Below are 24,011 nucleotides of genomic sequence, written 5' to 3' on the forward strand. Positions count from 1 at the left end.
TTTCCTACAAGGAGCTAGAGAAAAGAAGGGGACAGAGTCTTTACCAGAGTCTGTGGTGACAGGACAAGGGGAAATAATTTCCAACTCAAAGAGGGTAAATCTCAATAGGAGATAAAGAAAAAATCGTTTCCAGTGAGGGTGATGAGGCACAGGAACAGGTTGCGCAGAGAGGTGGCGAGTGCCCTATCTCTGTAGACTTTCAAGGCGAGGCTGGACTAGACTCTGAGCAAACTGATCCGGCTGTGGATGTCCCTGTTTGTTGCAGGAGAGTTGGACTGGATGACCTTTAAAGAAGTCTTCCAACTCTAAGGATTCTGTAATTTTATGATATTGAGCTACGAGATTAGCTGTCTGTTCTATCTTTCACTGCTTTACCAAACAGCTTTCAACAAACCTTCAGAGTTTTATTCTCTTTAGAATTACTGATTTCTTCTCTTTTGGCGTGACATCCATCTTCTTATTTACTTGTCTTTATTCTCCAAGCTCATGATAGAGAAAGAGGTTAGTTTATTTTATACATGTCATTCTTCATGTTTTTTTCCTTTCTAAAAGATATATGAATAATCTGTTTCTCAGTTTTTGTCAACATTCACAAAAACAGGTGAGCATATAGGATGCATTGCTCCTCCAGGCCTTTCTTCCCCATTCATAGCTCATCCTTTTCTTACAAATTTTTGAAGGGTTTTGTTTATTTTTTACAGTGTTTTCTCAAACAGGATTATATTTCCCTTTCAAGTTGCACTTCCATAACCAGAATCATTCTTTGCATCGTGGCAAAGCAGGAAGCTGGAGATTTTGACAGAAAACATCTCCACCTGTGGACCATTTTAAATGTAACTGTGCAGCTATATCTATAAAGATAAAATAACCAATTTCCTGAAAAAAAATGCCAAAGAGTTCTTTCCCTATTGGAGCATAGCTTTGATGCACTGGCTTCAGTTCTCAACCAGGTCACCAGAGGACTGTAAGCAAGAATATTATTCCAGCTGCTGTTTTCAAAGATCTAGTTGTCATGCCTTGCTTTCATTGTAGTATCTTACTTTGAGCTGAATGTTTGGAAAGTATGCTCACGTTACCTTCTTCCTAGCCATTCCTGCTCCCACCTGCTTCCTGCTCTCTTAACTCTCCATTTCTGTAGCAGAGGCTATACAATCAGTGCTAATCCCAGTAACAGTATTAATAGGTGTGAGATCATCATACCTGATATCATTTATTTGCAAGAGGTTTCTAGAAGCTTTGTAGATTTCATTTTATTTGAATCCAGTCTTTTTTCTAAGATGTAATTGAAGTAATTCATTAGGTCAAAACCAATTTATACTTCACTGTGCTTAACCTTTAGGTTTAGTCTCCCTGCATCTTGAGAATGACTAGGTTTGTGGCCAGCAATGCACACAAATAGTGCTAGTTCTCATTTTTCACACATACATTTTTGGGGCTCATTCTCAAGCAGGCAGTAACGTCAAGAGCATCCTTCTGAAATACCATCTTCCATGCAGAGCGCAGAAATCCCTGCTAACTTGCTTGCTCTTCTGCACCTATTCCTTCTGCCAATACTGGGGCTGAAGCATCTTATACAACAGATGTGTTTCATGTGAAGAGCTTGAAAGTGATCTCGCCTGAGGCAGATGGCATCAGTCTTTTTAAGGTGTTAAGGTTCTATGCACAACCAGGTCACAGCACTGTTCTTCCTGTCTAACGCAAAAGGTTTGCTTGCTCATATCAGTGCTATCTCTGGTTTTGTAACCAAGCTAAAAGGTATTCACAAGCCAGAGTTTCCTTTCTGCAAGGAAGATTACCATTCACACCACATGTACTATACTCAAGCTGCTCAAATAAAAGTTTTCAAGGGTCCTGTGAGACTTCCTAAATCTTCATATATGCCAGGACTCTTTTTTTATTATCATTATTTATTTCCTGAGAGGAAATTCTTTCTATGAATATCATTGCCATTTAGGTTTTCACAAGCCTAATGATTTTAAAGTTTTTATTTCTGTTGTTGACTTTTACATCAAAATTATTTCATAGCAATCTATCTTTAGTTTTACCTTTTTGCCTCTTAATTTCCCTGATATGTGGAAGATGCTGTGTTTGGTTACTTATATCTTGCCTCAGGAGCTCAGTTTTTTTATGTCCTAGAGTGAAATTCATGACATCGAACTTTAGATACCTAGTTATTAGATAAGTCTAATCTAGTTGTTAAGACTCTTCTGTAGTCAAAGGGAAAGAAACTCATCTTAGTTTCAATTCCAATTAGCTCAAACACTGCAGGATGAGACTGCCTAGGGATTTGCCTGTGTTTCTTTATTGATGAAAGACTGCTAGATTAGCTTTGTTCTGCATATCCTGCTATAAAGAGTCTGATGGTGGGGAAGATAGATCCTATGAATGATGCCAGTTGTGAAGCATGCACTTTTCCCTGCAAAATCACATGCACACCAGTAATACCCTTCACATTTTTCTTTCTTTTTCTGCACTGTCACCCAAAGGATATTCTTTTATTTTACTGTTTGTTTGGGTTGTTCTTGGAGACACTATAATGTGCAACTTTGAGAAGGTTCTCAGGCATTATCCAGTAATAGAGAACATCTTTTTCAGTCTCCTATACAATATCTCACTGAAAGCTACCTCTGACTTTAATATATGCTCTCCTGTAATGAATTATATGGCTGTTGTCATAACCACAGTCTTCCCTCTTCATTGTACATTATCATGGTTTCATGGCTTTCATCAGTATTCCACATCATAACCTTTACATATATGTAACAGACTTCATTCATTCTCACAGGGGCAATTCAAAATGTAGACATGTATATGATTATTTGGTTGCATTCTGATGAGAGGGGTGGCTGTTGTTAGACAGATGGTCATTTCCTTGTTTTCACATTATACAACTGATGTCAGGGGGGTTGTTTCTTCTCTTTAGATGCCTCATATAGTCTGCATCTTCCAGAGCTTTCTAATGCTAATTTGCCTGACGTTCACATCTGTTCACGTATTTCATCTGAGTATTACACGAGCATTCTCCTACCCTTCCTCATGTGTTACCCTTCTCTTTTCAAAAGTAGCTGCACTATCCACTCATCAATTATCTAAGCAAGTTTCCATTTACATCTCAGATTTTTTTTCTTTTCATGTAAGCGTTAAATTTAGAAAATAATAGGCTTCAAACAACTTGAGTAAGATGTCTCAATTTTCTTCTTTTCATTGAGCTCTCAAGCAGAAACCCATGGTCTGCAAATACACCAGACATTTTACTCAGTGCATACCCGATAACAAGCCACTTATCTGTCAGCAGCTACTTATCTGTAAAAAGACTCAACTAAGAATAATTCTATCGACTCTTGCCATTTTGCACACATCTCTACAGGGCCTCTAGTTTCAAAGCGGAAAGCTTCAAAATTTAGTCACATTCTGAATAAAAGCCAGAGTTTGTTCTTTCCATTTGGTTTGGGAACCTTACTGTAAGACAAGCAGACTTTCCTGTGAGGATGTATTAAACTCGTTTTTATTACCCCTGATTTTCATCCATTCTCCCTACCCTCAGGTGTGACTAAACCTAGTAATCACTTAAAGAGACAGAGTAATTTGACTTTGTAGGCCTGCAGTACGATTCCCTTTATCCTCAGTTGCTTAGTACTTCAGATTACAACAGTGATGGAATATTTTTTTAATCCACTCCATTAAAAAAAAAAAAAGAGAGAGAGAGAGAAAGTCACAAACAGCCAGACTAAATTCACTAATATTGACTCTAAATTAAAATATCACTTAGAACAGATGTAGTCACTGTTCTTTAGCTTTCATCCCCGTGCAGTTCAGGTTATCTGTACAAGTTAAATCACCTTAAATTTTGTGGTATTTTCAAAAGTATGCTTGTGATTCTAAGGATTTAATTTTATATAATCATGCTCTCTTTTTTTTTTTGAACCACTCTACACCAATTATTCCCCTTCTCCTGAAGAAAGTTCTTTCGTACAAGAGGAAAGATCATCCTCCTCCCCTATAAGGGTCAGGAGGAGAAACCCCTCTTAAACTTAATCTGCCATGTATGCATTTAAAACCTGGAGATGTCTCTGTGCCTCACCAGCTCAGTCATGCACACAAGCTGCTGTATAAAGTAACCAAATAATCTCAGTCAGCTGTTAGCAGCAGCTAGCCACGTGCAGAACCTTGCCAGATAATCAAAGTTTCATGGTTTGCTTGCTCCTATGCAAACATTTAAAAAAATGGAAATATTTGCTCTTTATACTATCACATAGCTAATGTTAAACTCCTCTTTAAAAACTGAAACTCTCCCAAGTTGCAAAATAAAACATGCTGTTATTATGGAAAACACTGAATGAACAGAAATGATATATTTTCCTTAATATATTCTATGTGTTTCTTCATAAATACAAAAAAAAAATAATAAACTCGTGACATAAATAATTCACAAACCCCAATTTAAGCATTCACAACAGGGTAACTTTAAAAATAAAAGCTGCAGTACTAAAGAAACCTTCAAAACACTGCACAGTGGAAAGACTCTGGGAGTGGTGATATTTGCCTCTAGAGACTTATGCCTACAGCAGAAATGTAACACCTAGCAAAGCAGTATTTAGGGGCGTACTTGTAACAAATGTGTACTTATAACACAGCTTACCTGCTTTAGGAAAGTACTCTTAAAAAAAAAAAAATGTAATTTTTACTGGTATCACAGTAACTCCTCCACTTTAGGGCTTTTTAATAGTCAATATTGTAGTGTGAGAGCATTTGCCTCCTTAGGGAAGGGTGGGATTACACTGAGTTACAGAGCCAGGAGGAGGCAAAAAGCAAAAAACACCTTCTGAGCCAAATGCAGTACTTCATAGAGCTGAAAGTGAGCTGCCGTATGTATTCATAACTGTGGCCACTTCTGCTCATGAGATTTGGGGGTTTTTCCCCTCATCTTCAAACTATAAATTAACTTTCCCTCAAAAGCTCAAGTTGAGCATAAAGAAAATGAGGATGTGACAATTGCTGTTTTGCTCTATAGCAAAGCCATCAGAGATGGAGTAGGACTTGCTCCTCGAGCAAAAGAGAAATGTGTTTCCTTTAAGTCTTTGATTCAAAACAGTCACAAGATTTCTGCCTTGCTATTTTGCTCTTTGAACAGCTTCATACCATTAAGTTAAAAACAGCAATTTTACCAACATCCTCCAAATTTTGTCCGATGATGAGGTTTTAACGAAACCATGCTCATTTCAGCTTACTGATTGAAAGAAAAATTGAGATCCCAATTTCTTCATTCTGAAACTTGGCAAAAAACTGTTTTCAAATCTCAGAATTTTCTGCATAATGGAAATTATCAATATGCAGCTACTGATGTTTCTCATCAGGATTACCTGACAACTCTCATTTGAAGATTTCATTCATTCCTATTACCTGTAATTTTGTGAAACATTTGATGTATGAAAGGAAAACTTCCAAATTTCTGTAACAGCTGTTTTGAGCTGTGTGTACTGTTTTGTTTTTTTTTTTGGGGGGGGGGGGGGGGGGAAGAAGTGCCAGGTAAAAGACAAGAAATTCCAAGTTTTCCCACTGAAAAATCCTCAAGACATCTTCTCGAAATGATCTATACTTAGAGGAAAGACCTCAAATTCCACCTTGGAGATGTGAAAGTTCAATCTGAATGTCACATTGTGCAGCTTTGAAAAGTTTGCTATCCATATGCTTTCTACAAAATTCAACTTCCAATTCAGAAGCAACTCCCTGAAGGTCCTGTTGCTTTTGAACATGCTGCATCCTCCAACAGCCCCTGCTTCACTTGCTCAGCCTTGTCAGCCCCAGCAAACCATCTGTGAGAAGTTCACTTTAGGCCACATTGGCCAGACATATCTGCAGAAGAGACCCAAAATGCCATCTTCCTGACTATCTTCTCTGCAAAAGCATTATTTTTCCTTATTGCTGAGTAAGAAGTAGTCACATGATTCAAACTCAGAAAAGGAGAAGCAGAACCAGAGAGCAGTCAAACACTGACTCCAGTGCTGAGTCTGGCAGCAATGAAGGTGGTAGAGGAACTGTGCCCAGACAGTGGGGACCGCAGACTGAACTGTCAGGCCAAAGGGATATTCAAGTGACAACAAGGGTTCCCAGGGTACAGATTTGTGAGAGTAGAAGCCTGGACATATGAGGGCTCAATGGAAAATTTAGTATTTGATTACATGAGCAAAAGCACACTAACATGCCAGTATTGTACCCTGATTATATGATGGACCACACATGTGCATATGAAGGCATATCAAACTCAGTTTCCCAACTTCAGAACTACCACACCACTTTTCCAATAATAATAATGCTCTTTACACAGTACAGTATCTGAGCCATTCTGCCCACAGAGAGCTGAAACGCAAGTCTAACAGTAGGTTGTCTAATGCAACCTCTTTCCCCAATCCTGTATTAGGAAGGCATAGATTTGGTTAGACAATAATTTCTTAGTTCTGCTAAGAAACCACTTTGGGGTTTTTCTCCAATTTTTAAAGCAGCCTCAGTGCAAAAATCCATCTTATTCTATTACTGTATTTAAATTCTTTCTCGCAGGAGATGCAACCAGAGCCACTGGAGTGTGATAAGATTTTTTTTGCTGGTCTTAAAATGCTGTAAACCATGTCTGATATACTCTTGAAATGCCAGCATCACACATGGATTAAAATTCCCCTTTCATGCTGCACTGAACAATGTGATTACGTCTGTAATACCATAAAGAAACCATGCCAACAATAGAGAAAGCATTTACAGCACAGGTCATTAAAACATGACAAATAGGCCCAGCAAGTTAAGCTCTTTCAGTGGACTGAATAATTAATTACTAGTTAACTAGTAAGGAACAAGAGGTAAATAATTTATTACAGAACCAGAAGCATCATAACAAGATGGAGAAAAATGACTTCACTTTAAACAGCATCTCAAGAGACTGAAAAGCAAAAGCATGGACAAAGCACAACAAATGTGAAAACGAAAGAGATTTAGAAGATCTGTCACAGTCCAAAATGAAGCCTTCATACAAGTTCATGCATAGCAACCAAATACTTGCTGAAGTTAATCCTAAAAGCGGTGGTGGCTCAAAAGATCAGGGAGAGGAAAGGAGTTAGGGTAGAAATCTCCACATTGAAGATTACTTCTGGCCAAGTAGTCTGCCTGTTTCAGCACACATCCACTATTCCCATCTGGTATGATGCTAGTCTATGCTATGCTATGCAAGCACATGTGCTGTCTGTACAAAGCACAGGAGGTAAACAGGACAAGTTAGACTGAGGGCTATATAATTCACTACGAAGTCTGCTTAGACACGAGGCCCCACTAAGAGATCATAGTTCAAAGAGGAAACGCAGAGAAATATTCATCTTCTGTTACTTACACTGGAAGAAAATAAAAGAACAGAATGGAAGGACTTGGTTTAATCACATGAAGCTTCCATTAAAAGACTCAATTTTTCACACTGGGTCTAACAACTCAGTGCAAGTGCTTCAAGTCGTTCATACTAACAATGCCAATATTTCCAATGATGAAAAAACCAGAATTAAGCTCTTATTTGCAGGGTTTTTTTCCTAATCAGGTTCATTTTTTGTTTTTTGAAATGCTGAAAACAAAACAGCTCTAACTGGCAGCTTCCATACATTGCATTTTAAAAATAGCTCTTAAATACTTGGCACTCGGGAGGACTTTTCCTTCGAGATTCAAATAAAAGTGGGTCAGGAAGGCTTTTTTTTTTTTTTCTTTTTTTTTTTTTTCCCCTGCTCCTACAGAAAAAGATATAACCTGCTATAAACTTTCCTACACAACCCCATCAGATTGGCACTTTGATAGATCCCGCCCGGATTGTTGTTTTGATCAGATTTATTTATTTGAGTGGATTCAACATTCATCTTTCCCACTAACTTTGGATGAGGGAATCACATGATCTTCCAATAGATGCAATTAAGTTTTTTAGAATTGCACAGGAGAAAATATACATACAAATAAAAGACTCCACAGAACAACTGCTATGGCTGTAGCACAGAGGACAGCCAAGTGCATAATCTAGCCTTTCAATCTATCTGAGATTTTGAGGGTGTTTCAGTAACTCAGTTTCTTCAGTTGACAGTTTATATAGAGTGGCTAGAACAGTGGTGCCAGACAATAATGAAGGAAGAGATGGTACTGGAAGGACTAGGTCTAAGACACACTGTTACTCACTGAGCATTTCTACAATATTTCTGCAGAACTCAAGTCATCATTCATTTTATGTCTACTTTCCTTTAAAGGAGGGAAAGAGAGAGAGCTGGGACAGGAGGAGGAGACAGGGACCAGAATCAATAATGAAAATTTTCCCCTGTTTGAAAAAAAAAAAAAAAAAAAAAAAAAAAAAAAAAAAAAAAAATCTGAGACCTCCTTACCAAAAATCACTTGGCAAGTTAAAATAACAGAGAAAATATATCAGCTTGAGGGAGCTGCTATTGGCAGATACAAGGAGGATATGTTTGCTTAAGATGAGCAGGTTTTTCTTTCATCTCAATACAGCACTTTTGAATGAAAAAAAGATAGGAAAGACGTGTGAGACATTAACATAAAGCCTGTTCTTAATGTTTTTGCATGCTTTTATGTAAAGAAACATTGATGTATAACAAATATGTTGAGTGTTGTAAAATGACTATGCAAAACAAATGTATTGAATACTAGAGTATTACAGAGAATAACATTTGTATGCTCCTCAGAATAAAGCAACTTGATACTTGATGAAATATTCTTTGCCAGTTGAAGAAATCCATTCATCTTACAGAAAACTTAGTATATGTTTAAGAAACTGTTAGCTACTGTTTTCGCATAAATAGCTGATACAATTGCATCTTATGTGATTATAACAGGAAGTACTTTAAAAAGATCACATTTTTACAGCAAACAGTGGATGAGAGCAGCAAGCAGAACAGTCTAGTGCGTATTGCACCTCTTCCAATTCCTTTTCCCATTTCTGTACTCCATGACATCCACTTCAGCCATTTTGCTGTGCTTCTGGACAGATTTTGAGCACTGCATCATAAAGACTTGTGAGAGGTAAAAATCAATGCAATAATGGATGAGTACATAAATACTATTTTGCTTGTTTCCATCCAGTTGGCTGATGCCCTTATGCTTTATAATGAAGTTTCCTACAGAAGCATCTTAGTACCAAATTCACACAGGAAATTTTCTTTAACAAACTTCACAGATACCTAAAACCTATTTTAACACATGCCGGTCCACCTCTCACGACGACGTTACCTGACTGGTGTAATCCTGTTGCCAGAATTCTGACCAGCCCCAGGGCATATGGCGTAAGTACCTAACTTGGTTAATGGTATTTCAAGTGTACCCCAAAAAGTCACTGTACTCAATGGAACAGCCTGGCACAGTGCTTTTCCTAAAGCCTATTACTTTTATAGTGAAGGATTATAGGGAGTTCTCCAGGATTGTAGAGAGGGATGCCAGAAGGTGCCATGCTGCACTGTGAAGAATGGACACACATACTCAGCTCATGAGTCAGATTTTAAATAATCCAGTCAGATGCTGAATGAAAGCATTGGCTGCTCCATCTGACTAATGTCAGTGATATTTAAGCACTGAAATTATCCTAGAGATCTGAATAGTACATTCACTTCACAGCACTGTCCAAGAGCTGAACATGGTAAGCAACTATTTGCCCTAATCATCAAAATTTCTTGAAGATCATAAGTTAATAATTGAAAGAAGAAGGAAATTAAGTGAAAGGAATTGTATCTAACCTGTTCTTCATTTAAACCTTATAAAAATCCTCTTCAATGGTCCTTTCACTGGTATTTTTCCTTGTTTGAAACATACAGGATCAGCTGAAGAATGAGGACACAGATTATATCATAAATAATGATGAACTGACCAAAAACTATGAAGCATCTGCTCACACACTAGTGCCTGCACAGGACAAAACAGGCTGCAGCAGCCAGGCTGTAGGCAAGGAAGATATTCATGAAGGAGACCTTGGATTAGGAGCATACAAACTCCAGCTTGAACACACTCCAGGTCAACCTGAGCTGAATTCATCAGCATGAACAGTGTAATTTTAAATCAGAAGAAATAAGTAAACCAAAGAAATAAAAGATATAACTTCATGAACAAAAAACAAGAAAACATATTAAGGTTTCTTAGATTTTTGTGCTAAGATGTTACCAAGTAAGTTCTGGTTTCTCTGTTGAAAAAAAAAAAAATAGTATCATCTACACAACTACAACAATATGCAATTTTTCTTTACTGCAGCACTTCTTATTAATAAAAGATAGATACTGCCAGCCCTCTGTAAATCCATTACAGTCACATGTTGTCTGAGATGGCATTTGACTGCATCATATCCTTTTCACATGTACGCTTTCCTCTGAACATTAATTATAATCTTCAGTCTGCTGGGATGAAGACAAATACCTTCCTAACATACTCAGAGCATGTCTAATACAAAGCTCCTAGAACCTTTGTATTGAAGACTGGATTCTCAGAGGTAAAATGTGCTTATTTTACTCTGCTTCATCTTGGTAGCAAGGTCAGCTGTAGTTAGAAAAACAAGAGGAGAATTTAAGTATGAAAGTATTAATTATATCTGCATAAACGCAACAATGGAATGAACAAGGATTCAATCTCACACACCTAGATGCCCTATCCCTATTATTATGTTCTAGCACAGACGAGCACTTGTACCTACTACATAAATAGTGTAAACACAGGGAGAGAGCCAGGCTATCGTTAGGTCACATGCTTTTTCTCACCTCCAGAGTTTCAACATACAGCAGATAATATTCCTGACTAAGCTTCTTAAGTAGGGTCACTCTCAATGCACACCATAAGCAACGAATTTGTCATCTCAGAAAAAAATGAGTCATTTTCATGAGTGTTTGTAAAGACAAGTATATCTTGATTTCAACATAGACAGAAACTGAAATACAAATTTAAATATAATCAAACCTTAGTCATTCTTTTCCAGCCTAATTAATTAGTAAATGCAACTAGAACAGCTGCTTTAAGCCGTAAATTTGAACACTAGAGTCCTACATGCTGTTATGAAAGATCAGAAGTCTAGTTTGACATTTTATTTTTCCCTAAATACTAACCAAGAAATTTCAAAGGAACTTAGTTCATGTGTGGTTTAAAAAAAATAAGTCACAATAGGTTCTGAGAAAAAGTAATTAATTGCCAACTCCTTGCTTTGTCTTACTGTGGTGAAGCTAAATATGTGTGTGTGTGTGTGTGTGTGTGTGTAACAGGTTATGAGAAGGGATGGAGATGGGGTGAAGATAAGATTTTCTGGCCTAGTACTATGCATCCAGCAGCACATCATCAGAATGGCAAAGAGAACAGCAAACAAGATAAACAAGCTGTTACAAGCTGCAGTGACATTAATATGCAGCAACACCACGAGAAAACTATTACCACAGATGGGTAGAAGCACAGTCCTGATTTCAGTAGCCAGAGTTTCCAATTTCTATCTTCACAAGTTCTGAGTACTTCTCCCAGGCTTCCTATGTTCCTCAAGAAGCATGGACTCCCACCCTTAGCCTGTAGCACAAACTAATAAGCTGTTGCAGGATTTCAAAGATGCCAAGCTGTTTTTCCCAACTGCTATACGTACTGGAAATGACAAGCTCTTAACCAAAAGTTCTGGTCTGCAATGCATCCTGCAGCACACTGTGGGATTTTCACTGATTTATTTGTTGTATCTATGTCCAAATTTCTCACACTTCTGAGAAACATGATCAATGAAGAACTCTAGGGCCTGAAATTCTATTTATTCTAAAAAGAGTCAGTAGTGAAAACACTCTTCACTGTTCTATCTGCATGCCTAAAAGTCCATATTACTTGGTAAAGAAAGTCATTTCTTGTAACAGAAGTGCTCATTCTTCATGTCTTCGCATATCAGATTTTTATGCTAAGCTTGTCAAGAGGCTGAATCAGAGGTCCCAGCAAGATGGGGTTTTGTCCTCTAGGGCTATGCTCAGCCAACCATACAGTATCCCTGTTTTTTAGGAAAACTAGTAAAGCGAGCTGCAAGAAAACATGAATCTTCTCCTGAAAGGCAATAAAAGCCTTGGTGATTCATTACACTATTCAGCCGTGCCATTTTTTAATTTTGAGATATTCTTTTCAACACATGCAGTTCAAGAGAGTTAAGACTATGGTAGAAGAGATGATGTATCTGTATCCAAGTAGAAACTGCTGGCAACTATTAATTCTGCACAACCTTTTAAACAGCATAATGGATGTTGAGAGGCCTCTAATGTTAATTTATAGTTTGTACTCCAGAGATTTAAACTATTCAATATCAGTGTTTGAACATGCAAGTTACTCATGATAAATGTGAAGTTATTCTTCCTATCTGAGCTAATGTAATAAAACAGTACTTGGAAAAATAAAATGTAAAATACTGTCAAAACATAGTGACTGCACATGCAGTATGAAGTCCAAAATATTATGAAACAAAAATCTCCTCAATCACTAAACCTTTCAGGTTTCAGAAGTAATAACTGAAGTTTTATACTTAGCTGCTGAGAGCATTTGGCAAACGTTCAAAGCAGAATGACTCCTGGATGTGTAGGGGAGCCAGTCCCAAAGACACTGTACTAAAAATATCAGGTCACGATGCTAACTTTCACAGAGAACTGTAACATTTGGTGACCTCACTGAAAGCAGAGGCCACTAGGAGCATGCATTTACATTGCTGTGATAAAAGCTCTAACTTTTTCATAGTAACTCTGTTAGGGCTAACTTCAGAAAACCAATTATGTCTGTGCAGAACTTCAGCTGTTAAACTCACTGAATTGAAGCCAAAATTACTCTTTCCATAGAGCAACTTATGTGCCTTGCTGGGCTTAGGATGGTCCATACAACAGATCTTTCTTTCCTTTCAAAAACTGGTACATATTTTGCTATCAGCCACCAAGTAATGCAGGAATATCCTCTCCAATCTTCATGTTACCAATTATATTCTTCCAGCTTTCCCACTGTTAACAAATACACTGGCTTCCTCCCATAGAAGTCCAACCTTGCTCTGGGCTGTCTTCCCCCTGCTCACCAGAGAAGGCACGGAGTGCTGCACAAGCTCTGCTGCATGATGGCTGTAATAGCAACAACTCTGCTCCCAAACAAATAATTTTTCCATCAGAGCAGAGGAAACATTTTCCCCATATAATTTACTGTCACTGGTCACTACTATTTCCCTCCAAAACTAGATTTGAGGCACAGAACAAATATTGTTTCAGGCCTCAGAGGATTCCCAAATCTGAACAAGTCAAATTACATTCATCCTTCTGAGGACACAGCAGTGCTTGAAATCTTAGTGCCAGAAACAGTAGGGAATGCCCAGGAGAGTTTTCCAGCCCGTGTCCTACATCATTCTTTACTACGCAGCTGTCTGCTTCTGTATGTCCATCAGCACAGAAGCAGATGGACACAAATAAAATGCTACTTTATTCAGTAAGGATTTGAAACTAGAGAGCAGTACGCCTAACAATCTAAAACACTGACAAAAAAAAAAAACTTCACACTATGATAGTAGGCATTATGTAGGTCTAGGACAAGTTATACACAAGTGAATTGAAGTAGAATAATATCTCATAAGCATAATGAGATTTCTGACTCCAGAGGTACGGTTCCATCTAAATATAACCCAGTACTTCTGCATACATGCCTGAATGGAAACGAAAATAAGAGAGAAAAGGAAAAGAGTAAATGAATGATGAAGCAAAAAAGAGGGTAGCAAGGCAGGGAGAAATCTGTGCCAGAGAAGATATTCAGATTGAAAAAGATCACCAAGACATCCTGTTGCAACTGCAGACTAATGAAGTATTGACCAAGAGCACGAGAAACCAAGAACTAACTTGAAAAATGCTGCTAAAAGCCGCCAGAGCCATATTCCTGACTCAAATACTGTTCTATAAAAACTTCAGCGCCCCACAGGCCTAAAAGGGAGCCACTTCTACCAGATGAAGACTGATCAAATTTAAAGAAAATGAAGGAAAGGGAGCTGGGGTGAAAGGCTAATCCTTCAGCAGCACTCTTAGCAAAGCAATAGTGGGCTGATATTTGCGCAAGTTTGAATAAACAACTGAAGATAGAAATTCTTCAGTCTTCCTCATTTCTTCTCTCCCTCCTTTACCAGCTATTCATTTTTCCAACATTTGTCTCTTTCATCTTCCCTGTGTTTTAGAATGAAATTTTGTTTTCCTTAGTGCTTTGACTAGAAAAAAATTATGATCTTCTATCCCCTGCACAGTAATGACAGCCGAAGTTGTAATAGTTCTTCAAAAAGAAATCAAAACAATGTCTGTCAACTACATGTCTACTTTAATACAGACTGTGCTCAAAGAGATGTCTCAAGCACATTGTGGTATACTTTGAGCACTTCACTATGGCTACCAAAGTTAAGAGCAAGCACTTTAATTACAGGAACCAAGGATAAATCAAAGAACAGGCAAAAAAAAATTAACAGAAAAAACAACTTATTTTTAAAAGAAAAAAAATGCTGACCGCAAAAAAAACGTCACAATTCAGTACCATAACTGCTTAGTTTACTGTAGGAATCAATCTGCAGACACTGAGTTCCCAATATTTAGAGTTCTGAACACCAATAATGAAGAATCTGACAAGGACCTTTGAACTTCTTAAACTTGGTTTAAAACAAACATCCTCCCCACTTGGACAAGCTCCTCACATACCAGCATTTGGCAGGGTTTAACCAGAAAATGCAAAATTGTTTCTGAGATGAGGTTTTAAAACACTAGCAAAGGATTTCATTGCACAGACAAGAACACGGAGGCAGTGCCCCTGACTTTTAGTCTAGTGTAGGTCCTCAGAGAATAACTTTAAACTACCACTTAACTTCCAAAAAAAAAAAAAAAAAAAAAAAAAAAGACAGCCATTCCAGCTAGATTTCCCAAGGAAGAACACTCTTATGATCATACTGCACAAGGTTTATACTTTCTGTACATGTAGCTGGGAAGTTATTTGAAATTATTTGAAACACTCATGAAACACAGTGAATACACAAGTAACACTCCAGACTGTATACAATCCAAACTAGTCTGAATGCTGTTGCATGAACAAAGAAATAATATTAATTTTTGACATTGGTTTTTATGTCTCCTCTTAATCAGAAAGTTGAGAAAAACTATTCATTTCACAGACATTTGACAACATTCTCTGAAATTTATTTAAACCCTGTCTAACAAAGTTTATTAGGGCAAAGCAAATATAGATTAATGGGTGCCTTCTGTTGAAATAGTCACAGTTCCTCACTGATACAGAGCAATTCTAAAAAATTTTAACTGGCTGTATCACAGGTATTACCTGAATGACCTCAGAGACTTCCACTAGCCATCTTTATTCCCAAAAATTCTACACAGCACAAAGAGGAAGTGCAGAAGAAGACCAGAAACAAATTCTGCTTTCAAGGCTTTCCAAATGATTTCTATCAATATCTCCCAGGTACTGTACAAGTTATTTCAGTATCCCTAAAAAACATGGGTGAACCGACCCAGCAAACTAGCAGTGTACTCACACTGCTCCAGCCCCTATGAGTAGGGTATAGGAGACCTAGGTGCTGCCAGCTGCGCACAGGCTCCCCTTTGCTATTCCACTTCCTGCAGCTGGAGCTGCAAATAACAACCCTTGCTACATCTTCATTACCAAATTCATTCTGGAAAAGTCCAAGGTTGTTCAAAGCTTTGCTTCATGTTAACCTGAGCTGAGAATTTTCAAGCAACAAGACTAAACTTCAGATCCTGAAACTATTGCCTCCTAATTGAATGGTTCAGTTTTAAAAGCAATGAACACACAGCAGCTTACTTTCAAAGCCCACTGCAGCCTTCAAGTCACATTGAAATTAGTGCATAGGAGGTGCCAAAATACTCACTGCTCCCAAAAGATCTTTTAAGTAAAACAAAAATGCAGCACAAATACTTTTTTTTTTTTTTTTTTTTTTAAATCAACACAGTAAGTTCCCTACTCAGATAATGGAATCTATTTCCATATCAGCATGACTCAGCTACAGTTTAAGGAGTAATTCAGAGATTTAAGTGGTTCTGTACCACTCCCCTTCAGTCCATTGCTTTCTCCTTCCTCTCCACATATCCCCATTTTTTTCTTTCTCTGCAACAACACAAGCTAAGACCTGGACAAGCAATGTGGAGTGGTGATCTCCTGTTTAGTATCCTAGTGTCTTCTGAAGCAGTGTAGAACAATCATGACTTCTCAGGACAGACAGGAGTTGTGTGAAAGCCCAGGGTGTGTTGCAGCATATTTTTCCAAGACTGCTCCAGCATATGCCTCCTGTACAATTTGGCCTACTGCCCATAGCAGTCTTAGTTGACATGAACTTTGAGAACCTTCCTGAACAGAAAGGTGTCACTTCAGGATGCAGGAGTACAAGGCTAGAGATGTAGTACTTAGACATGAGCAACACCTGAAGCTCTCAGATTCTTTGAGCTTAACTCACGTTAAGAGCCGTGCTTGGCAGTCAGTTGATTAAGACTAAGTTTACACCACACGTTCTTCCACATTCTGAAAACACAAAGAGAATATTCTTCACAAGCAGCTACAACAATAGATGAGCTCTGTGATTTTTAGAATGCAGTGCACACTAAAACATGGAAAACAGCGTATAGGATCTCTGAAGTTTCTCTTTCAAGCATGATTTGAGGATTGCAGTGCTAATGCTTCAATTTGATTTCACAGAGAAAAATTCTTTGTTTACATGAGTTTGCTGTCATACAACACCAGAGTATCAAATGGAGGCCAAAACTCTTTGAAACTAAGAAAGCCTATAAGATTTTCAAATTAAAGATAAATTGTCCAGCTTTTGATACATTATCTCCCACCACACAGCTCTTACAAATATATTTGTAATCTTAGAAATTAATACCTCTGAATGATTAGCACATTAAGCTACAATTAAATACAGTTTCAAGACATATAAGGAGACGTGTGACTATCTTACCACTCTGCATGTATAGCTCCCATCCCTTCTTGACTTCAGTCCATTTGCACCAAATAATGTCACTATAAACTCTATTTTCCCTGTGTTATGGGTGCACTCTGCCTACAGCTGTGCTATGGATGAGGCCATAGGTCCTCTCCAGAGATGGCTCCTGAGAAGGCCTCTCCAAGATGACATGCTGTTCCAGCTCCTGGGGCTGCAGGAGGATGGCCATATCCCACCCACACTTTCATGGAAAACAACTGTCCCTTGCATCCAAGAAGCTCACTTCCCACTCTCTTCCTGCTAGCTCTCGCACTTTCACATTTATCTTAAAGGTTAACTGGCTTGACAGCAGGCTACCAGTGTAGACTAAAGAAAGAAATCATTTTTTCCCAGTGCCCATCACGGTGTTGTGCTGATGTTTCACTGCAGATGGCAAAATTTCCTCCTGCACTGGCGCACTCTTTGTTTCTTCAGAAGAAGCATCTTTGCCTTAACACCTTATAAAAATGCTATCTGCATATACCAGTGAAGGCCAGCAAGCATCATCCCTTTGAAAACGTTTTAAAGTTACCTCCAACCATCTTGCTCCCAGATTCATTAAATCTCTTCTTTCTATACATATGCGTAGGCGCAAAAGTTCCCAGGACAAAATCACAGCCCTCTATTCTTGATGTTCATTGATAGTTCATTTTCTGTACCTTATTATTCCCTTTCTCATCACTGGATATTTCATCTTGACTTCAGGATCACACGTAACCCATAGAATTCAAAGTGACTTGAGCACAGCTACATCAGCCCTCATGAAACATTTTGATTATTGCTTAATTTTGATTCAAATTTTGAATACTTATTCAATTATTTCATCAAATATTAGTATGGAAGGATATTATTCAAAAGTAAAGCTGAAGAGATTAAAGTTATGAAATAATATTGAATCTCATAAGAGAAACCTAGTTTTGTTTCAGTTCAGAATGGGAAAGTGATCTCAGAAACCGGGATTTTCTGTTCCCCATGGATGGTCATCATAAGATAACATCAACATGCCCTCTTGAGCCCTGGCTAACAGCATCTTTTCTGAGTTCTACCAGGCCCAGAGTCCAATCCCTGCAGTCAACAGCCCAGCTGGGGATGCAGGACATGCACAACGCATCCAGATACAGCAGGAGAAGTATCTCTTTGCTCCAGCAGTGGCGGGGTAGTAAAGAATGTCACGTATCATACAAACTGTAGTGTTCTCAAAACAGCTCACTTCCTTTCTTCACCAGCTCAGTGTCCACTTCACCCAAATCAGTTCCATCCCCCAACAGTGTTCTTTTTCCATGACAAGGCTTCAAAACCCCCAGAGGCTTTGAATGGGAACATGACGACAAAGCCAGGAAACTCACATTAGTTAAAAGGAACGAGAACTGTCTATTAATAAACTCACAGGCAAATGCATCTGTAAACTGGTGTTAAGCCTAAATTTAGGAGTAAGTTTAAAAAGGATTTATGAACAAAAAAATTTCCTGCATGAATTGTTCAGTATGAATTAAACTCCCAGCTGCATGTAGCTGGCAGATTTCTGTTCAAGAAATCAAATCAGAAGTCATTCATAAGCTGTCCAAAAAAGAGAAAAAAAAAAGAAAAAACATTCCTTTTATCCACTTACAAAGAAAATGGAGGCATTTAAGCATCACGACCTTCGATGTCAAAAGAAAACCTATAAACAACCACATATCTGGAAGACTGGCAAGTTGTTTAGCTGCTCTTCAAAGAAAAGTTTGGGAAAAGAACATGTGATGATGTTCACACTGAAGAAAAAAATATTTAAGAGAAAATTCACACACCTAGACTTTTTATATCTCTATAATAGCACATTTTAATTTTCAAAGCTGCTCCTTTTGACTTTTCTCAGAACTAAAAATAATAATAATTTCAAAACAAAAGCGGAAGTTGATTACTTTTTTCTCTACAAAATCTAATTGTTACTATTCATAAGAAAGCTGAGAGGATAAAAGTTAAAATAAGAAAAAAAAAAATCAGTTTTTCCTACAATTAGATCTTTTCATTTTAAATGAATTAGGGAAAAAAAGGAAATTTCAAATCTCCAAGTTTGAAGCAATATTTTGTTTCAGGAAGGTGAGGGAAACTAACAGACATTTGTAACAGTCAGAGGAGACAAGGACCCAGCAAGGCTCCCACCTGGTCTGGGCACCGAGGAAGAGGAAGGAGCTGCAGCACTCACAGCTAACAGCTCTGCTCTCTCAACACACAGGGTCAGGAGAAGCCATCCATCCACCACCAGAACTGGGCCAGCCAGGATCTGTGCAGCTATTTCCCACATGCCATTCATCTTTATCTCCAGCACTGACAAGACAGATGTCACTGGTAATGTTTACAACAGTCCTGTGATGCATGAGTTTTAGTCACTCTGTTTTGTAGTTGCAAGCAGGGTGGATATCATTTAAAGGGGACTGTCCTTTAGAACGTGGGTAAGCTTGGAGTCCCCTGTGATCTTAATTTCACAGCTACCTGCTGAAATCTTACTCCATGCGTATGAGTTCAGCTACAGGTACATTCATACATTAGGAATGAAAAGCTTAATTCCACACTAGTCCTCCAGCAGAGTTATTTACTGTGCTATGAAAAGGGTTTGCTGTGCACTGTGGCAATTACCCTGCAAATGCTTACTTTTTTGCAGAGCTGCTTTTCCCTGTCTTGTATCAGTGGTTCAAATTCAAATAACTAAAGCAGATTCTACAGCAATCTGAAGAGCTGAACAGAGCGTGTACCTGGACAGTGCAGCAAATTTCTCTCTGTAACGCACTGCAAGAACTGTTGTGTTTTCCCTAAAGAATAAATCCCTCTAACTAGCAACCCAGTTTGCCTGTCTGTTTTTGAATCAAATTTTGAATCAAATAATGGCTCTCTGAGCTTTAAGGGGATACCATCAAAAGCTTCCAGCCTGCCTTCCATCTCCAAGTGTGAGGCAATGGATGAGTTACAGAGCCTCTCTTCACCTTATTTTGGGGAACATAGTGCAGGAAGTTACCAGGACTGATATCTCAGCCACATGCCACTGTGCATGCACCCACCTCCTTGCCAGTGCTGCCAAGCCAGCTGCAAAGGAAGCTACACTGCCCTTAGCTCCATACAAGGAGGCCAGGCTGGGAGAGCATTGACATCTTCTCTGCTAAACTGGAAGAACCTGAAATCAGCACCTCAACGAGTGAGAGGGCATGAGAACTAAAGGCACTGTGTTATACAGCTGAGAGAAGTTAGTAGGAGCAGACAAGTGAAAATATTTCTGAGGTGTCGTTAATTCACATCTATTTTCTTGACAGTTGAGCCACTGACACTAAGAACAGTCAGTTTATTGCATTCCTTCAGCATGGGTGGAGATGAGGAGCAGGTCACTGTCTTAAAGAGCCTCTTTAACTGGATAATAGCCACTGTTTGTTTGATTATCTCCTATTCCACTCTTCTTCCCACAAAAAAAAAACTTGATGAAAATTCTCAATTTTATCTATTTTTAATTCAGTGAAGCAAAAAATTGCGTCTGCTGGAAAAAATACATGTAAATTGGCAACTGCTAGGTAACTCCAGCAAAAATGTATTGCTTCATGGCTGTTATATGATAAGCTGCAGATAGGGTATCTAGTCTTGTCTTCAGACAGCATAGTGGATGTAAGATTGCACTTGGGGCAGAACAGCCCCATACTATAGGCCCTGCCCTGGCAGCTAAAACCTGAATTGTCTTCATCCAGAGTCTGGAGAGGCCATGGAACCCTTCACAAGTCTTCTATTGCAACTGTCTCCCTCATCCCATAGCCTTGTCTCTCACACAGGCAAAGTACCCACTCACCAGTCGAACACTCCAAAGCTCCTTAGTTAGAGTTCAGTTTGCCAGTGACAGAGGGGAATATGGTAACATTAAAATCAAAATAAGTTATTTCATAATCTTTGCAGATCATATTTTTTACAGTGTTTCTTAAGCCTGAAACTGTAGATGCTGATGTATAGCTATGGCTCAGAAACCACCCCACTGTGGTTCGAGGGAGCACTGCTGTGACCCATATCTGCCACGCACATCAGCACAGAGTTCATGAAAACAGTGGCAACTTCATTCTACCCGAACATGAAGGGCTCAGATCTTCATGCCACCTCCAAGTTTCTGCCAGAGGACCAGCAACTACACAGCTCAGTGTTTCAGCTTTCCCACTTAAAAGATCCAGCAGCCGATCTGCTCTGCCTCAGGAAGTGGCCGAGTAGCACGTAGGCTTCATTGAAAGATAGTGATTAAACTCTGAATTTTTCTTCCCTTAGTTTCAATCTGTTGTTCCCAGCACATTTCTCTCATTATGAAAATGAAGGCTTTTTATTCAAGTTTCTGAGGGGTGAAAATTCTAAACCTTAAATGTTTTCACAGAAGATGAGTTTGCTTTTTGTTTATTTTCTCTTTGTAATGTCTGACCCAAACTTCACTTAAGCTGGGAAGAAGGCTGGAGCATAAATGAAAGAGTTTACTGTTAAAAATTTAGGCAGAGGAGTGACACTTTCAGCCCTTATGTATTCATAAGATGAGAAAAGCAAAAAGACAAATCCCTTTTAGAGCAACCTACTTTTTTATTTCTAGAGGAACTGATCCTACACATGAACATAATCCTTCCCTCCTCAAGTCCTGGAAAGCAGAAGGGCATCCTTTCTGTCACAAGTAACCAAGCGTTTGTGACAGCTGCTTACTTAACTGAGAGCAGAGCTCACCTGGCCTCATGGTGCTACTAGACTTAGCCAGGGAGAGCAATGCTACTTTTGGAATCAACAGGATTGCTTCAGTTACTCTGTTGAAGTCTGTTTATATGGCTTTAGTGTAGTACTGCTTAGGTTTAGCTGTCACTGAAGAACGCTGAGTTGAAAGTACAATAAATTGTAAATAAAACAGGGCTTATTACTACTACATGAGCTTTGCACCACCTTCCCAAGTGTTTCCCTCCCCAGGGGAGGGGAAGCACATAACCCGATTGAACACTTTCGTTTGTTCAGCAAGGCTGTTGGCTGCCTCCCCCAGCCCCAGACAAAGGGCTGATTATTCCCTCCCACATTAATGGTGACTCCTCTAAGCAGGTAGGCTGCCATCTATCATTCTCATCAGTGCCTTTCGCTTCATGAGAAGAAAGATCCCTCCCTGTGGCACTGTGGGGAACACAGAGCCCTTTGCACCATCTGCAGTACCCGACTGGCAAGAAGGGCCAGGGCTTTTACTGTTCTGAATATCCCCTCCTGAGACCCACTATATTGTCAATTCATTTCACCAGCCACAATAATGTCCCCTTTGTGGAGGTCTGAAAGACAAATCCATTTGTGGTGTAATGCTACTGCCCTCAGTGGAGTTGTAGCAGAGTTGAATTTGGACCAACCTCTTTACTTTGATTTGCTTTAAAAGCTGCTTTTGCCCATGTGTATAATTAGTGGAGGCAGATCCCTTCTCTCCTAATATCAAACCACTTCTCTGTATCTTCTAGTTCGTCTTAACGCAGCCATCTGAGTTATAGACATGCCTATGTGAAACAGATCGATAGATGTTTTCTCCCACCCCTGCCACTATTAATTCAACATCAGACACATCTCTGCCATTTGCCTGTTTAATGTTTTTGTGTAGGAGGTAAGGGGGCTGGGAAGTATTTTCATTAATTTGGTGTCTTTGTTTATGACAGATGGAAAGCTTGCCAACAACACCAAATGCTCCCAAATTAAAGTCAGTTCAGTAGCTGCAATTAGATGAATTCTGACTGACTTCTAAACCCTTCACTTCTCAGCCATAAATCCCTTCTGCTCCCTAGTCACCTGAAGCGATAACTAATGCCAGGTTCCCCTAGATACACGGCAAGAGGGGAAAGTGCCTGGGGATTAGACACAAAAGTCTGCTGCCTCCAGCTTGTTTTCAGGCTTTCATCCCCATCAAAAAATTAAACATGATGAGAGAAGCCATATTAAGTATATTGCCTCTCTCCTTTTCATCCCTTGCTGGGTAGTGCTGCACAAATAGCTCATTTTCCTTTCAGTTGATATTATCTGCTATTTTCTGACTGTTTCCCTGATATGTTCCTCTCCATTCATTTCCTGATTCATTTGTCATTATCATTCACACAAGGAGACTTTCACTGCAACAGCCAATATCATCAATTAAAGAGAAAAATAAAAAGCGAACAGAGATCCAGTCTCCTCTCCCTGTTACTACAACCATGCCAGAATACTGAGTATGGATTTTTACTCCTGATTTACATCAGCAAGAGAAAAACTAAATATCTTATCCAGTGCTGGGTATTCTTTTTTCTCACTGAGATCTCAAAAAACAATTCTCATTAGCAGCACAATTAGCCAGGCATGACATGCAGCATATTAAGCCTTCCTCGCCATTTGAAGCACAGTTAGCAAGATGAAATAATACTTGTAATATTTGTATTGACCATGGGTTACTGCAGTACTAATAAGCTTGTCTGTTCTCATAAATATGAGGCCCGTTCCTTTAGAAAATGAAGAAATAATCATGCATCTTCACTTTACTAGCTGTAGGGAAATTGCCTCCTCCCACATTTCCCCAAAAAATGGTTCCACAGCACAGGTAATGTTTGTTACACATCATTACTTTTCCTGAAGTTGAGTGGCTTTAATGATCAAGGTTACGAAAGTTAAAAGAAAACTTCTCATGGAAACCTCACATTGAGTATTTTATGGCATGATTTTCTCTGGGAAATTCCATGCCTATCATCCACCCAAAAGTAATATAATTGCAGTCTAACAAAGCCAGGCATAACAGACTGAAATGTCCTACAAGATCTCAGCACAGAAATTTTCACCAACTAAGAAGTCATTAAGCACAGAATAAAATCAACTCTTTGCACACAGTAAACAGGACTTGTTAACAGAAAGCTTCTCCTTTTCTGAGGTTCCACATAAAGGTTTGGGCTATTAGTTGCAACAGGGATCCTTGAGTGTCTAAGCATCATCGTAATCACTAAAGGCTGGTTCTCCTCCAGTTTCATTATTACTATAAGAGGGTTAAGGA

At 38.8% G+C, this 24,011-nt stretch overlaps 1 protein-coding gene across 1 annotated transcript in view; it reads left to right on the top strand.

The window, feature by feature from the left end:
• SLC9A9 (solute carrier family 9 member A9) overlaps positions 1–19,338 on the top strand; it is a 180,378-nt gene extending 161,040 nt beyond the window's left edge. Inside the window, exons 15-16 of the mRNA XM_048954553.1 lie at positions 9,200–9,305; positions 9,831–19,338. Of these exons, the coding sequence (XP_048810510.1) occupies positions 9,200–9,305; positions 9,831–10,055 (331 nt within the window). The 3' untranslated portion in view covers positions 10,056–19,338. The remainder of the gene's footprint in view (positions 1–9,199; positions 9,306–9,830) is intronic.
• Positions 19,339–24,011: the final 4,673 nt, after the last annotated feature.

Source organism: Lagopus muta, chromosome 9 (assembly GCF_023343835.1).
Source record: "Lagopus muta isolate bLagMut1 chromosome 9, bLagMut1 primary, whole genome shotgun sequence".
In the NCBI taxonomy this organism is placed as follows: Eukaryota; Metazoa; Chordata; class Aves; order Galliformes; family Phasianidae; genus Lagopus; species Lagopus muta.